This window comes from Nannospalax galili, unplaced genomic scaffold, assembly GCF_000622305.1.
Source record: "Nannospalax galili isolate Female #2095 unplaced genomic scaffold, S.galili_v1.0 scaffold189, whole genome shotgun sequence".
NCBI lineage: Eukaryota > Metazoa > Chordata > Mammalia > Rodentia > Spalacidae > Nannospalax > Nannospalax galili.
In genome coordinates this window covers 732168-749479 of record NW_008360331.1, presented here as the reverse complement: position 1 = coordinate 749479, position 17312 = coordinate 732168, and the positions used below count along the sequence as shown (strand labels likewise).

Sequence of the window (17312 nt, the reverse complement as noted above, 5' to 3'; positions counted from 1 at the left end):
CTGGTGATGTTCCTACCTTCCTACCTCCTGTTTTCTGAGTCTCAGCTCTCTTGTGGGAATTAGCTGAGATAATTCATATAAAATACTTAAAATCTGTAAATCATCAAGTAAATACAATGTGTCTCTATGTCACTGAGAATGCCTGGGAATTCATCCAGAGTTCCAGCCTAGTGTCAACAAAGAATCACTGTGAGTCTATTGTCTGGTGGGGTGGCACACACCTTTAATCCCAGCACTCAGGAGGCTGAGGCAGAGGCAGAGGCAGGCAGATATATGTGAGACTGAGGCCAGCCTGGCCTACACAGCAAATTCCAGGCCAAGGGAGACCCTGTCAAAAAAAAAAAAAAAAAAAAAAAAAAAAAAGAACCACACTGTAATGGAGAAGATACTCTAAGCAAGTTTCTATTCAGGAACAAAAGTAGGCAGATCAAAGGACATTTCTTGCAAGGCTCAGAAAACAGCAACAAAATGTGGCCTGTTTGCAAGGTATACAGCAAAAGTTCACACAACCGTGTAGATAAGGCATGGTTTTTAAATTCTAACCCAAATATAAATTATGCATGTATTGCCTGCATGTAGGTAAGTGCACCTGTGTCATGCAGTGCCTGCAGAGGGCAGAAGAGACTGTCAGATCCCCTGGAAATGGAGTTATGGACAGTTGTTAGCTGCCATGTGGGTGCTGGGATTTGAACCCAGGTCTTATGCAAGAACAGCCAGTGTTCTTAACCACTATGCCATCTCTCCAGCCCCAATAAGGTGTAGTTTTAAAAATCTAATCTAAACATAAGGGACACTGCACTCCAGAACCTGCTACTTGCCTGTTTGGCTTTCATCATAGACATGCTTGTGGAGGCAACTTTGCACGTATGCCAAGCATGTTGTTGGCAGAGTTCAAACGGCAGTGATCTCTAACACCTCCGCCTTTAATTCATTTGTTGTAAGAAGGTAGTAATGGTAATTTTTGGCTGAAGTGTCTTCTTCTTTTATTGGTTAGTCTGATTCTGCAGACTGCACAGAAAAGAAAAAGGTATAGTTAACAACCACAATGAGAAAAACAATAAAGATAATGTCTTGATTTTTTTAAAAAACTATTTTCCAGAACTAAAAGCCCAAATTCTAGTCATTATACTTTCAATGGTTTGGTCACTAGAAGTGTCTAGTCACATACAGTTTAGTTGTTATATATGTACATATATGTATAGGTATAATAGTTAACACATTTATTTAGCATATATTTTTATATATCATATATATTTGTATAGTAAGGATATTTAAAGTTGCATTATGTTGTCTCTATGCTCCCTAAACATAGAGGCTTTAACTTTATTCCAATCACAGTCACTAGTGTTATACTTAAGAGGAGTAATATGGTAGGTAGTGAGATTATAATGACAAAGGAGTTCCTTCCATCTGGGTATGGATGCTCTTTAATTCTTTACCTATCCTGGGTTATTTTTAAGTTATCAGATTGTATTTCTTGTGTGCATGTGCAGGCATGGTGTGTGCATGTGTATGTGGTGTGTGTGTGTGTGAGAGAGAGAGAGAGAGAGAGAGAGAGAGAGAGAGACTGCATGGGGGGAGGGGGAGACATGACACTTGCATCCATAGCCTGCATATGGAGGTCAGAGAACAATTTTATGGAGTTAATTTTATCCTTCCATCTTTACATGGGTTCTGAGTGATTAAAAAAATCTTGATTTCAGTGGGAATGCTTTGAATTTTCCCATTTAGTGTGATGTTGGCTCTAAATTTTTTGCATTCTGCCTTTATTATGCTGAGATATGTCCCTTCTGTTTCCAGTGCCTTTGGAATTTTCACCATGAAGGGATGCTGGATTTTGTCAAAAGTTTTTTTGTTTTTTTCTGAATCTATTGAGATGATCATGTAATTTCTGTCCTTGTGTCCATTTATGTGATATGACACGTTTATTGATTTGTATATGTTGAACCATCCCTGCATCTCTGGAGTAAAGCCAACTTGATCATTGTGACTTTTTGATGTGGTTTTGAATTTGGTTTGCAAATACTTTGTTGAGAATTTTGCATCTATGTTCATTAGAAAGATTGGTTTATGATTTTCCTTTTTTTGTGTGTGTCTTTATCTGGCTTTGGTATCAGGGTATACTGCCTTCATGAAAAGTTAGAGCATTCCTTCCTTTTCTATTTTATGAAAAAATTTGATGCATTAGTGTTACTTCTTCTAAAAAGAAGAATAAGATAAGGGTATCCAGTATCTCCTTTCATTCAATATAGTGTGCAAATTCTAAGCTAGAACAATAAAAGAAGTAAATAAAAAGGATATAAACAGGATCTAAAGAAGTCCAGTTATACTCATTTCTAGGTGATATGATTCTATGCATAAAAGATTCTACCATAAAACTCATAGACCTGATGAACACTTTCAGCAATGAGGCAGGGTACAAAATTAACATAGCAAATCAAGTAGCCTTCATATTACTAATAACAAGCATGCTGAGGAAGAAATTAGAGAAACAATCCCATTGATAATTGACTCCAGAAAAAATTCCTTAGACTAAACAAAACTAATGAAAACTTTTTTTAAAATAATCAAGAAGCAAATTGAAGAAGATACTAGAAGATGGAAAGACCTCCCATGTTCATGAATTAGAAAAATTCACATTGTAAAAATATCTATACTACCAAAAGCAATATATAGATTCAGTGCAATCCCCATCAAAACTCTGCAGTTGTGTGATGCCACATTATGGTAATACCTAAACAAAAAAATCCTGACTCTTAGCCCCCATTAAAACCAAGACGGGCTTAATCTGTTCTAAGAACTTGTCCTTCAGATTTCTCCCAGAACTGAGCTCTTGAACAAACACCTTGCTCTCTCTTTATTGAAACAGTACATCCAGCATGAAACATGGAAGGAAAAGAGGAGCCTTGTCTTATCAGAGAAGACTTTTCCCTTTCTAACCTCCTATGACCCAGACTAGAGCATATAATCACGAACAGATGTTATCAATCTAATTCCATCTATTTGCGACCCAATTGGGGTAGTTCATTGCTTTCAGCAATATTCTTTTTTCTTTACTTTTTTTAATGTTCAAAACATTTTTAAAATTAAAAAACACCAAGTCTTATAAAAAACAAAGCAGGCAGAGCAACAATGTCCACCCCATCTCCCTTATAGCAATACAATATCCATCATATTTATATACAATATTATAAAACTGTTGGGGTAGTACACTTGAAGACTTCTCACAAGGCATCTAGCCTCAATCCTCTCGGGGGGACCTGAGGGAATTAGTCAATTATTGTACCATTTTGAAAACAAAACTCATCAGAGGCTGTCTTCCTCTCCTGGGGCCTTCAGTCATGATGGGAGCTGGGGTGGTGGCATCGTAGTGTGTGAGTGTGAGGGGCAGCCCCCGCCCCCTACAGTGTGGCCACATTGCCCAACCTGGTTCTCAGAGTGCTGTAGGATAGGCAACATGCTCAACATAGAATATCCACCTATATGAAAATGTCCTTATGTACAGTACCATGTACAATGTACATATACCATGAAAATTCAAAAAATAAATTAGAAGAAAAACAACAAGCAAACAGGATAAGAAACAGGAGAAGACTCTTCAGGGTAGAGAAGGGCACTGGGGCACATGCATCTTGACAGTGTTTACTGAATTAGATTCAGGAAGGGTGAACTACAGCTTCATATGCTGGCTCTGATCAATAGTGAGTTGTGTGACCCTGGGCAAATTATCTTCAGGTTTGTCCTCTGCATGGTCAATAGCTAAGATAAAACAGCACCTACATCATGGAACTGCTCCCTGCTGCATGCCTTCTTGTTGGTTTCTTTGCCTGGAGGCCTCGTATTCCTAAATGGTTCACTCCCTCCCTCCATTTGACCTCCCTGAGAATCTCACCTTGTCTGCCATGTCTACGATGGCCTCACTGGCATCCTAACTTCTTTGCTTTTATGGGACACATAACTATCCCACATATTATATATGTCAATTGGACATTTGCTAACCTGCCACACCCCTCCATAACAGGAACTCCCTTAAAGAAAGAATTCTGTTAAATTCACTGGAGGCCTCCTCAGCCTAGAATGTAAAAAGTGCTTGATAAATAAATGAATTAATTAATATGAAATGCCTGGACATAAATGCTCAATGCACATTAGTCCCCTGTTAGCAGCCATCACACTCAAGCACAGCATAGCCTTACTGAGTGCCCAGTGTGAGACCTGGCAGCCTCATACTTTGGGAAGGAATGCCTTGATCATCAGGTACATGCTGCGGACGTTGAGAATCACTGAGAAGTCCCAGTCCTTTTTCTCGCAATCCAGGACCATGGTACACAAAACTCAGATTAAACAGGGTGGTGGGGGGGAACACATTGAAAGGCCTGGGTAAGCACTCACTAGTGTGTTTGAAGCCCTGGGTTTGAGCTCCAGCTCTGTAAGAACAAACAACACAACACAACACATGCACACACACAGACAGGTACACACAACACACACACACACCTGTGCTTAAAAACTTTTTGATAATAACTTTTATCATCACTCAATGACTTAGACCATTGTCTCTTTCCCTTATCAAGAATTTAAAGAATTCAAACATAGTATCGTTTAGCACACCGTGTTAGCAAGAATGTCAACAACTTATGCTAGAACATTTGCTATAGAAAATCATTCTTCTGTTAAAAGATAGCAAGAGGGGCTGGAGAGATGGCTCAGTAGTTAAGAGCACTGGCTGCTCTTGCAGAGTACCTGGGATTGATTCCCAGCACCCACATGTTGGCTAACAACCATCCGTAATTCCAGTTCCAGGGGAATCCAGCACCCTCTTCTGACCTCCAAAGGTATTGCACGACATGGGTGCACTTACATATATGCATTCAATACACTCATATACATTAAAAAAAAAAAAAGATGGCAAGAGTCTGGGATTGCCAAGGATAAGAAGCTCTATATCAAATGCACTTGGAAACATCAGCACCTTAGGTAGCGCATACCTTTAATCCCAGTACTCAGGAGGCAGAGGCAAGCGGATCTCTGTGAGTTTGAGGCCAGCCTGGTGAGCTCCAGGACAGCTGGAACTTTTAAGGCCCTGTCTCAAAAAGACAAACAAAACAAAACAAAACAAAACAAAACACATTAGAAATGGCTCTTATTTCAAGAGCGAGTGCCCTCAATTTAGCATTCTGCAGGAAAGTCAGAACTGCAAGGATTGCAATAACAAGTGTCTCAACATCTCAGTGCAGCAAAGGATTCTTGCCATAAGGCCCTTAAAATAACCTTTTCCCTTTCAAGCCACACTTCCTCAAGGAAGTTTCCTAGACACCAGTACCCTTATTAACTTGGTCCTCTAAACCCAGATTACATAATTAATTACTAAATAGGTTTGGTGGTGGTTCTGGCACACTATTGGACCTGCAGCAACTCTCATACTCTCCTTCTAGATTCCCTGAGCTGTTGGAAATTGAACAGATGTTCAATTAAATCTTTAGACTCCATAACCTATGACGAAACTCTGCCTCAGTACCCATTGTTTTCCATAGCTTTAACTGCCTTAAGGCCAAGTTCATGTCCAGCACCATGGCTATCTCACTAGATGTTTCTTACACATAATGAAAATGCTGTCTGAGGAGCTGAAGAGATGGTTCAGCAGTTAAGAGCACTGGCTGCTCTTTCAGAGGACCTGGGTTTGGTGCCCAGCACCCACATGGTGACTCACAACTATCCAAACCTCCAGTTCCAGGGGATCTGACACCCTCTCTGTCTTCAGTGGGCATTGCATGCACATGGTGCACTTGTATACATATAGGTAAAACATTCATACATGTAAATAAAAATAAATCTTAAAAACTGTTGTCTGAAATCTAGCTAGATTTCCCAAGAAATATTAATATGTCATATTTTATTACTCACTCACTCAATCAATCAATTAATCATTTTTCCATGTTATTGGCATTCATTTAATAAATTCTAGGGAAACTTTGTCAAGGTGAAATAAAAAGTTTAAAATTACATGGCAACATTAAAGAAAACATCGACTCTTTCAACTTCTGTGGTGAACAGATCAATTTGGTTTTTCTTTGTTTGACATCAAAGACAAGAGTTTGAACACCTGAGGAATAAAGTAAAAGATACTATTTCTGCTACCTGTAACAGTAAAAAATAAACAAATCAAAAAAGTTCAAAAAATGACTCTGTTAGTCAAGGGATATAAGGGATCTGCCTAGGGTCTCCGAAGCATATTGGAATAGTTACCAAGAAAACTCCAAATGTTTTCTAACAAAACCAGTATTTATATCTTTTAAAATACATATGGTTTATTCAATGATTATTTTGGATACTGAGAGACTAGATTAATGAACAAAGACAAGGAGACTGACTTCTTTGGGGAGGGGGCAGCTTCTTTCCCTGCACAAACCCTTTCTTTGTTAAATTATCACCCAACACATTCTAATGCTGTTGGCCAACTCAAGAACTAATGATTGTATGCAGCCGCCACTGTTTTGCTGACACCATTAAGTTCCTGGTGGTTTTCTGTCCTAATTTTTTTTTCAGGCCTTCTGTGCTAGAAGTGCTCTGGTGCTGCAGTTGGGCTCTATGTGTGATAGAAAGTTCAGTGTGTACCTAAACAACCTGGATAAGCTTGTGGGGTCGGTCTCCCATCATGTTATGTGACATGAGGACTGAGCTGTTTTCAGTGTGGTAGCTGAGTCCCATGTGGCTTGGAGCACTTGACATACCACTAGTGTGAACTGAAATGTGTTTAACATACACATAGATCTCAGATTCCTTGTGCAATTTTTGAGCTGTTGGTCAGAGGGCACAATCTTGCTGTTAGGGAGTAAGTTCTGAAGACCTAAGGTACAAAAGTTAATAACCAGTGCTGTATGGTTGAATATCCTGAGAGAGTAGAATTTAAGAAAACTCAGCATCCAGAGAGAGCACAGATTGGGGTGGGTAACTCCATGAGGTGACGAATGAACTCTTCTGTGATAATCATTGACAACTTGAAGATGTTATGTTGGAGCTGGGGTGCTGTTCTGTGGTAGAGTGCATTCTAACATGCAGGGGGAAGTAGGGCTTGATTACTTATGCCTCAAAGAAAAACAAAAGCACGTTGTCAGTGCTGGATGTGATGACTACAATATCGGCACCTGAGTGCTCAGGCAGAAGGGTTGAGAATTATAGGCCAGTTTGGACTATATAGGGAGACCTTGTCTCAAAACTATAACTACAGAACCAATCCCCTTTAAGCTACACACCTTTAATACCTATACTTTTTTGTTATCAATTGCAGCTTAGTGAAGTAAGCATCAATCCAAGATGGAAACAGTTGTGACAAGCTAGCCTGTAACACCTCAACACTCAGGAGGCTGAGGCATGAGGATTGCAAGTTGGAGGACAAACTGGATGTGACAGTAAATACTCAGCTCTATATAGTGAAATTGAAGATCAAGAGAACAAATGATACCAAATGTTGGAGAGGATGTGGGGAAAGGGGAACACTCATCCACTGTTGGTGGGGCTGCAAAGTTGTTCAACCCCTATGGAAAGCAGTGTGGAGAATTAAAAAACTACAAATGAACCTACCATTTGACCCAGTTATACCACTCCTTGGCATATACCCAAAGAACTCATCCTATTCAGAGACACTTGTATATCCGTGTTTGTTGCTGCTCTTTTCATAACAGCTAAGAGATGGAAGCATCCTTAGTGTCCCTCAATTGATGAGTGGATAATGAAAATGTGGTTCATTTATATGATGGAGTTTTACTCAGCAGTAAAGAAAGATGAAATCATGAAATTTGCAGGTAAATGGATGGAACTAGAAACTGTTATACTAAGTGAAGTAACACAGACTCAGAAAAAAATTGACATGTGTTCTCCCTCTTATGTGGATCCTAGAACCCAATCCTGATAAGTGAGGATGTATCCAGATATATAGGAACTAGGATAATGGAGGTAAAGGAAAAGAAAGAACCTGAAAGAGAAGAACAGTAGGAAACAGACCTTAATAAGGGAGATATGGATAAAAATTGGGTTAGTTTAAGGGAGGGGGGAAGGAAGGCTATACAAGGAACCTGGGGGATAAAGGAAAAGAAGGAGCTCAAGAGAGGTAGGACCATAGGAGAAGGGTATTAGTAAGGGAGAAAGGGGGAAAATGGGGGCACCTTGAGTGGGAAACCATGATGGAGGGGTGAGACAATGCGAGAGATAAACAATGCCTAGCTAGTTTTAAAAACCAGAGAGAACCATATTACTCCTACAACCTACTGACAAATTATACATAGCAGATCAAGAAATATATGTCTAGGCAAGGTTTATCTAAGAACAATTGGTCTTTGCCCAAGATTTATCTACATGACACACAGTAATTAAAAGTACCAGACCGGTGGAACTAACCTTCTTGGATGTTTAACAGACATACTTTGAGGTCTATAATAATTTGGTCAGAGGGACATAAAGGACAGTTTTTGATCCTTGCCCTCCTAGGTCAGCTAGTTCCAGGGGACCATCAGCATTTCTCAAAATGTCCTGTAATGGTGGTGGGTCACCTGTCCTCTTGATCAAGGAGGCCGAGGAGACCCCACCAGAGGGACTTGAACCAGTGTCCCGAAAATATATGATTAAAAAATAATAATTCTTCAAAACAAAAAAATTGCTCCTTAATAATTAGTAGATGTGAAAAGCATTATCATTGAAATCTACTTGATGACTTTATATCCATGTTCAGATGCCAAGGAGCTCAGAAAGTAACTGACTGTGACTAGTAATAATCTGATATATAGAGATTAGAAATGCACGTGCAAACATCTTAACGTCAATTGCATTAAAAATATATTTTTCTGTATGAAACTGTGTATTTTAATAATGAAATGGAGATCTTTTTTTAAAGGTTAAAACCTCATTTAATTTTGTCTTATAGGGTTTATACTGAGTACAATATTGTATAACCGTAATAATTCTGTAAAGCTAAAAATTTACAGCCAATTTTGAAAGAGATGCATCTAAGCTCAGGAAATTGTTGTTGAATATGTCAATGTTGCTGTAATGAAATGCTTCTTCTAAGTATGTGGATATTAAAGAAATAATTTTAAAAAAATTTATTGCTTTCAAAAAAGGCAAAATTTCTGTTAATTTTTATATATTTGGATAAATATTATTAATGTTAATTTACAATTTTTTCCTTTTAATGGAGCTACAAGAAAACTTGCAAGAACAGAAGAATAATATCGCATCATGTTTCTTTGGACAATGCTACCCTAGAGGAGGAGCAGGAGCAGGAGTGAAATACTGTCATTACTGGCTGCCATGACAGCAGGTAATTTTCACACAGAACTTTGGGAACGAAATCCCCCAACGTGTGTAATATAAATTTTAGTATACACCTTCAGGTTTCTCTCACATATTTAAGTACCCAGATTCCTGTCTGTAGGGCACAGAACATAGATTAGATAGATCGGAGCTAGACTCTCACGGCGAGGCCCGCACGCCAGTGTCATTGTTTTATGGCACCCTCTGACTCCCAACCCCACAGTGACATTGCTCACCTGGGTACTTTTCCAGTTCCTGAAGTTTGGACTCATTGATATCTGTGGCTACGACTCTGGCACCTTCTTTTGCAAAAGCCTGCCAGAAACAAAGTACAAATCAATGCTTTGTTTACAGGATTAAACTGCTCTCAGGAGCAGAGATCACTGGGTCTTTTTCCTTTCATAGTATTATTGTTTCTCCTATGAAATAGGTAGAATTTCCATCTATCTAGTCTCCTGTTGGTTCCCATTGTGATTATTTTTATTTGTTGTCAGTAACTAGACCAGCACGATATATACGTATCATCTGACTTTGTCCTTTTATTATCAAACAATGTAGTATTTTAAAAACTAATTCTGTTTCTAAGACACTGTTGCTACTCTATGATGTGACATTTCTTTTACAGACATTTTTACATTTATTTATATATGCTGTATGTGTGTGTTTGTATGTGTGTGGACACCCATATGGCCTGGCGTGCCTGTGGAGATCAGAGCAGAACTCTGTGGTCCTCCCTCCTTCCAGGGATCAAACTCAGGTCTCTAGGCTTGCATGGCAAGTGCCTACCCTCTGAGCAGCTCTACGCCCCCATGTGTGTTTCTGAGAATGATTAAGCAATAGTAAGAGGAAAATGGGACCTTCCCTCCCAGGACTTCAGTAGGACTTTCACACGTGCCAGGCCACACCCAGCCTTCTTTTTCAGTGCATTATTAGCTCAGGTGGGGCACAATGAGGCATATCAGCAAGGTGGCCTGATAGTTTTATAATGGAGTCCTAATTCTGAACTGACATCATTTCAGAGAGCTGCACACCCCCCTAGGGCCCTGAAGTCAGTTCATGAGGGTGCAGATAAACTGAGGCAAAGAAGTATGATTGTCAGACTCAACAGTGATCGGCGATGCCACTAAACAAGCACCAAGGGGTTCCCTCCTTCCTCTGTGCCAGGAAGAGGGCCATTTCTTTCGACTTTAAGACATGTGGGCCAGCAAGATGAAGGGCTGGGACTGCAGCTCTGTGGTACGAGTGCGTGCTTATCATTTTTGGGGCTCTAGGCTTAGTGATAAGCAGCAAAAAGGAAAAAAAGAAAAGAAAAAGAAAAAGGGAGAAAACAAACGCAAGGAAAGAAGAAAAGGGAAGGAACACGGTAAATAATACTTAAATTCCCCTGCTGTGTGTGCACATATTGCAGTACTTTAAATGTGAGTAAACAACAGAAGATTGACACTTAATGAGGCAGAAGCACAGCCGATCCCCTAAGCAGCAGCAGTCAGGACAATGACTTTCCCTTCAAGTTCCATTGTGGAACCTGCAGCTTAATCTAAAGATGTGTGTTCAATGGCTCAAGAGGAAGCAGATGGTGCAGGCAGTGACATCTGGGACGAATGCTTCAGTGGGATCCTTCAAGAGCATGGAGAAAGGGCTTTACAGAAACAGCCCACCATCTCAGTTGCCCAGCAGGGCTTACTAGATAACCTGGATTTAGCTACCCTGTGACACTGCTGATTCTTTTTAAAGTTGTAGCATAGCTTACTAACATTTACACATACGCACAATCAGTCATTTCTAAAAGGGAGGGCTGAGAACCTTGGACACCAGGGAAATTCAGTGTGCAGGAGAGATTCTTTTCAAGGCTTGGATGCATATCTCAGGAAGGGAGGAATAGGTAGGTAATGAGGAAGACTTTGCTCTGTCCTCATGTATACCTCGAGCTTCAGAACAACTTCCAAGTTGGCTGCTCTGGCCAAAGAAAAGGAGATGCTCGTAACATTTTTTTTCTGAAGCTTCCCATGTGAATTTTTTTGCATACTTTTTATTGAATTCTTGTGTATTTCATACACAACATCTTAATCATCTTTATACCCTTTTCCCCATTGGCACCTCCCATACCCCCCCCCGCCACTGAATTTCATGGATTCTGTCATTTATGTTAAGGTCTATCAAGTCGTTAGTGTCCCCAGATGTCCCTCAGTGCAAGCTCATCCACTGGGGTCTAGTCAGCCTATCTAGAGTCACTCCCTTAAAGCAATCAGTCACCCAGCAGTAATCAGCTGCCCAGTAGTTCTTTAAGATTGGGGCCTGCTGTCCATTTCCACAGTTCTGTGCTGGGCGTTTGTCTGAGTTTACATGGGTCTTCTGCACCATTACAAATGTAATTTCTTACTATATGCTAAATATGGATCCTTATATTTACAGACAAGTATCCCAGTCACCACTCATCAAAGAAGCTTCTTTTGCAACAGACAGAGACTATTACAGAGTTGTACAACTGGTCACACACAGAAAATAAGTGTCTGTGAGATGCCCAACCCTAAGTGACACATCTGCAGTGGAACATTTACACCTAAGGCTCAGGGAATATAGTGGAAGAAGGTGTAGAAAGAATACTAATGTATCTCTCAACTTTTCTTTAAAGAGTAGCAGAAGGCAAAGGCTTTCAGGGTCCTCCCCTTTATTCAGGAATGAAGCCCTCAGAAATGTCCACTTTAATTTTCATCGAACAGATCTGCCAGGTGGCCAGGCCTAAGAGAAATGAAGTGAACAATTTGAAAAGTTCGTTTTCTACAGTCATTGTAGAGTATGCCTCAGGCGGGAAAATGCATTGGGTGGGTGCTGAGTTGCCGGCAAAACAACTTGGACAGTTGCTGGCTGATGAAGCAGCATCTAGCCTTCCTTGACAGCTCTTCTAAGTTCTTTCTTTTCAGTGTATCGCCAACCATCTTCATCCAGCCAAACTTTCTTTTTCTTGTACCCACTGTACCCTTGCCTCCAGTCCTCCACATTTGGTCCTAGCTCCATATGCTCAACTGCTAATCACTCTTATAACAACCTGCCCTGAATGAAGGAAAGGGTGGAGTATTTTCAGATTTCCATTTTGGAAATATCTCTGCTAGGACAGAGCTGGGCAGGAGGAGCTGGGCAGCTGGAGGCTGCTGCAGGTGTCTAGAGAAGAGGCTGGTCAAACAGCAGGGAGGGGACAGTCCTTCCCCTGGAAAAGACAAGGCCTGCTCACCCCTGACGCTGAATTGAGAGACTGTGTTTTGCCCAGTGTTTGAGAGCTAGGATGTTGAAGTGAGGCCTTCCAGTGGCAGGTTCAGGAGAAGGCCTCCTGGTTCTCCCACTCCAGCAGGTTTCAGTCCCGGTGCTGTGCTGGAAGCCTGCGCCTTTCACACTCCAGTCTACAGGAGACCACTGCCCTGAGGCCACCTTTGTGTGGCTATTTCCACCCTAGGGAGGACCCATTTCTAGGATGCCTGGAGCTCCTTTCCCACGGCCTCCTCTTGGGTGCTGCAGATCACCCACACTGCCCAGGACTCAGGGTGCTTCCACACAACCCACTTCACCTGGCTCTGTTCTTCCCCAATCAGTTCTTCAGCGTCTGAAACCTTCCTCACCCTCACCTGGTTCCTTCTTCTGTTCCTCTTACAACTTTCCTCTAATAAAAGCCATGTTTTCTGAGTTCACATCCAGAGCTTTCTTCTCAGAGAACCAGCCTGACACAGTTACGCTATAAGAGCTTGGTTCTGGGACCAGCTGATGACTCATGGCTGTGCTCTGTGTGATGGAAAAGGTTGCCACAGTGCCCTCTACTGTGATGCAGTATGTTTATGCTGTTACACAGAGATACAATTTTACCTTAAGCATGCTATGTAGGAGTTGGAAGAAGTTGTTTCTACTTTAGAAAAGGCTGCCCTCATTCCTGCCTTCCCCAGTCCTGAGCACAGCAGAAGAAACTCCCTGTTGTTCTGGAAGTAGATTTGGGCCCCAAAACCCTAACATTAGATAAGCTGCATTCTCAAACCAAAATGAAATCTTTGGGCCCATGAATGCAAATATGCTTAGAAATTGTAAAATGAGCTCACTCTCAACAGATTCCAGGTGAAAATTGAATTGACTTTCTTACTTTTTAACAAAAATTTATTTATTTTATTTTATGTGTTTTGATTGCATGTACGTAAGTGCATCCACGTCATGAAATGCCTATGGAGGCCAGAAGATGGCACCAAATCCCCTGAAACTGGAGTTATGGATGGTTGTTAGCTGCTGGGAACTGCACCTAGGTACTCTGCAAGAGTAACCAGTGCTCTTAACCACTGAACCATCTCTCCAACCCCTGCTTTCTTACTTTAAATATTAAATTAAAACAGTTAATTTTTTATTAGGAGAGGCTCAGGGCATTTTCAAGAATGCCTCCTTAAAAAAATTTTTTTTTTAAATTTTGAGCCAGGAAACACAGTGTATATAGGACAAATACTGAAAGACCTCTTTTTCTTTGGCTACTTAGAAGAACTTACAATATGGAAAAGTTTTCATCTTTTAAAAAAAGACTTTATCCTGGGCTGGAGAGATGGCTCAGCAGTTAAGAACACTGACTGTTCTTACAGAAGACCGGGGTTTGAATCCCAGCACCCACATGGCAGCTAACAACTGTCTGTAACTCTAGTTCCAGGGGATCTGACAGCCTCTTCTTTCCTCAGCAGGCATTGTATGACATGGGTGCACTTACCTACATGCAGGCAATACACGCATACACAGAAAGTAAAAATAATAAAATATTAAAAAATACTTTTTCCTGATCAATCTGCTAAGATTGGTGTTGAAATACTCCATGTTCAGAACAAATGTGTAAAAGTTAAAGCTTGCCTCTCCCCATAGTTTTGTTTTAAAACTAATAAAAGTGTTACTTTAGAACAGTAAGTCAAGATGTGGTCTGTCAGATTCCTCCTGGAGAGTAGTGATTTCCGTCTAGCAGCATGTCAAATGCCTAGGGAGGGATTAGTCTTGGGTTCTGCAGTCCAGGGTCCTTAAATCACTTGGTAGTTCAGGTGCTTTAGGTTTTTAAAAAGGATGTGCTTCAGCATGTGTACGTGCTGCCTTCTAGTGGAAGCAAGATGGAACTGTTAAACTCCAAGCAGGTGAACCTTAGAAAAGCACCTCACAGAGGAAAGCATTTTCTTCTCTAGCTTCTCCAAGTCTGTCTTTTGTTTGTATCTGTTTCTCCAAGGTCCTCAAGATTGAAGGACCAGGAAACTTGAAGATAGCAGAGCAACAAGATAGAACCCAAGTCACTGAACATCCCAGTCTTCCCAGCCCTTAGTCTAGATTGTTTTGAAGGAAGAATAGAACACTTTCCTGTGGTTAAGGTATAGTTTCAGATGTTAATTTGTCATGCCCAGTATATTCTAACACTAATACACCTTTCGCAATTGAATGCAGGCATCCTGACTACACTGGGACTTGGGGGGGGGCGCTGCACACCCCGTTCGAAGGTATGTCGGGAAGGGAATTTTGTATCATAACAAAAAATCAGGCTGTCTGAAGGGACTAGATCTTGTGTGCCCCCTTGGATAGGCTAGTGACCTGTGCTTTCATCTGATTGGTGTGGTTAGACAGAGTGATTATGTGGGTCACCTGTAAATGTTTTCTATAAATTGGGGCACTCAATACCTGTCAACGCACTTTGCCATTGCCTCTTGCGTTATGAAGGTTAGCAAACAAAGCTATTGAATTCCCAGCCTTCTTTCTGCCAGGGCTGACCAGCCACACAGATCTGGTCACGGAGATGTAGTCGGAATTCTCTGAGGGCTTCTTTCTTGAAGAGAAAGATGATACCTCTCAAAAGGCTTTTGTTCCCCCCTTTCATTTTTTTGTAGAATGAGGATATGAGACTTTGGGCCAGAGCAGTCACCGTGGTGTTGGTTAGAGAGGCAGCTGTACTTGGTAAGGCCTGAGAAGAGCAAGAGAAAGAGCCTGGTGCCCTGAAGATAGTCTCGCCTCTCTGGAGTCTGTGGGTGCACAGACTTATGATCATTGCTTCTGCGGTTTTTGTGTTTGGTTGTTGTTGCTGTTACTTGAGGCAAATGATTCTTAATAGTCATAGTGATTAGGAAAAAATAAAGAAAAAATAGGACTGAGGTATAGCTTAGCTGGTTGAGTGCTTGTCCAGCATGCCACAGGTCCTGGGTTCAGTCTCCAGCACCTCATAAACCAGACACGGTGGCACATGCCTGTAATTCAACACAAGGAGTTTGTTAGAGGATTACAAAACCTACCTGCAACTTCAAGGCCAGCCTGGACTACATGAGACCCTGGCTCAAAACAAGAACCAAACCCAAATCCTCAAAACAGTGAAAAAAGGCTAGAGAAAATCTTCACCAGCTGAGTAAACAAGTCGTTTAAATCTTCAATATGTAAAATAAGATAAAATAGCACCTATGTTAGGGATGTGGTGAGGAGGGAAGCCTTGGTGTGCACGTCCATCAGCCCAGTGTTTGCCACACACATGCTCTATAAATGCTAGGTTATTACGGAGGGCGCTGTCAGAGGAATGAAGTCCAGCTGGTGGTGCAAGTTGCCCTTCACAGTCTGAAAAGCCCTGACTCAGTTTCTGCCAGTGTCCGTGTGAGTGTCTCACTAGCACTGCTTTTCCATCTTTCACTGCAGCTCCTAATGCTGAACCCAGTGATCTGTGCTCACATCCAGCCGTGCTCCTTGCTCTAGCAAACATGCCTCGTCTTCAACTTTTCAGGGCTTTGGAAAGAGTTTTTGTGAATGTGACAGTTCTCTAACCGAGACTAACTCCAGCACCCCTTTCTTAAGGTTGTTTTCTTCAGTCTCCCTGTGCAGGTAATCTTACCCTATAATAGCCCATGGTAAGTGGCACTGCAAATATGCGCTTGGGTCACCACACCCAGTTTATGCAGTGCTGAGAATCGAGCCCATGGATTCATGCATGCTGGTCTAGCATTTTATTAACTAAGCCACTTCACCACCCTTCCCATTTTCAAACACTGCTCAGCAATATTGCGTGATTGTGGGGCTGTAGCACAGTTTATCCATCACCTATTGAAAGATATCTTGGCTGTTTCTAAGCTTGGGAAATTTTGAATACCATAGACATACATATATAACTTTTTGCATATTTTCAATTCATTTGACTAAATACTATCAAACCAATCAATTGATCATGTGAGGAATATGGTTAGTTTACTAAGAATCCATCAAATTATTCTCAAAATAGCTGTACCATTTTACATTCTCATCAGCAGTGAGTGAAAATGCCTGTCGGCCAGCCATATCCTTGCAAAATTTACTGATTGCCAGTGTTCTGGATTCAGCCCATTCTAATAAGTATGTGGGGGTATCGCCTCATTTAATTTGCAATTCTCTAATGATGTGCTGTGTGACCATAGTCTTACACGTCACCTGTACATTGTCTTTCAGGAGTGATGTGTCTATTCTAATTTTTTTGCTTATTATGCCTGTCGGCCAGCCATATCCTTGCAAAATTTACTGATTGCCAGTGTTCTGGATTCAGCCCATTCTAATAAGTATGTGGGGGTATCGCCTCATTTAATTTGCAATTCTCTAATGATGTGCTGTGTGACCATAGTCTTACACGTCACCTGTACATTGTCTTTCAGGAGTGATGTGTCTATTCTAATTTTTTTGCTTATTTTCATTCTTTTATTATTTATTTATTTATTTATTTATTTATTTATTTATTTATTTTATGGGGAAGGAGTGGTGGGTGCATGTGTTCGCATGCTCATAGAGACTATTCTCTCCTTCCACCACATGGACTCTGGAAATCAAACACAGGCAGTCAGGCTTGGCGGTAGCATCTTTACCTGCTGAGCCATCTCACTGGCACTTTTGCCCATTTTCCAAACAGATTGTTAGATTTCCTTCCTATATTGTTTAAAGAATTCTTTAAAAAACTCAAAAGTTTAAAAAAATACTTCATTAAAAAGGAGAGCTCTTTGTATAATTTGGATAACAGTGTCATA

The 17312-nt window shown here is 40.9% G+C and overlaps 1 protein-coding gene across 1 annotated transcript in view; it reads right to left on the bottom strand.

Annotated features, from left to right (window-relative positions):
- Nucleotides 1–763: 763 nt before the first annotated feature.
- LOC103728029 (centromere-associated protein E-like) overlaps nucleotides 764–17312 on the bottom strand; it is a 19756-nt gene continuing 3207 nt past the window's right edge. Inside the window, exons 2-3 of the mRNA XM_008826153.2 lie at nucleotides 9543–9621; nucleotides 764–1008 (exon numbers count right to left, since the gene is read on the bottom strand). Of these exons, the coding sequence (XP_008824375.1) occupies nucleotides 929–1008; nucleotides 9543–9621 (159 nt within the window). The 3' untranslated portion in view covers nucleotides 764–928. The remainder of the gene's footprint in view (nucleotides 1009–9542; nucleotides 9622–17312) is intronic.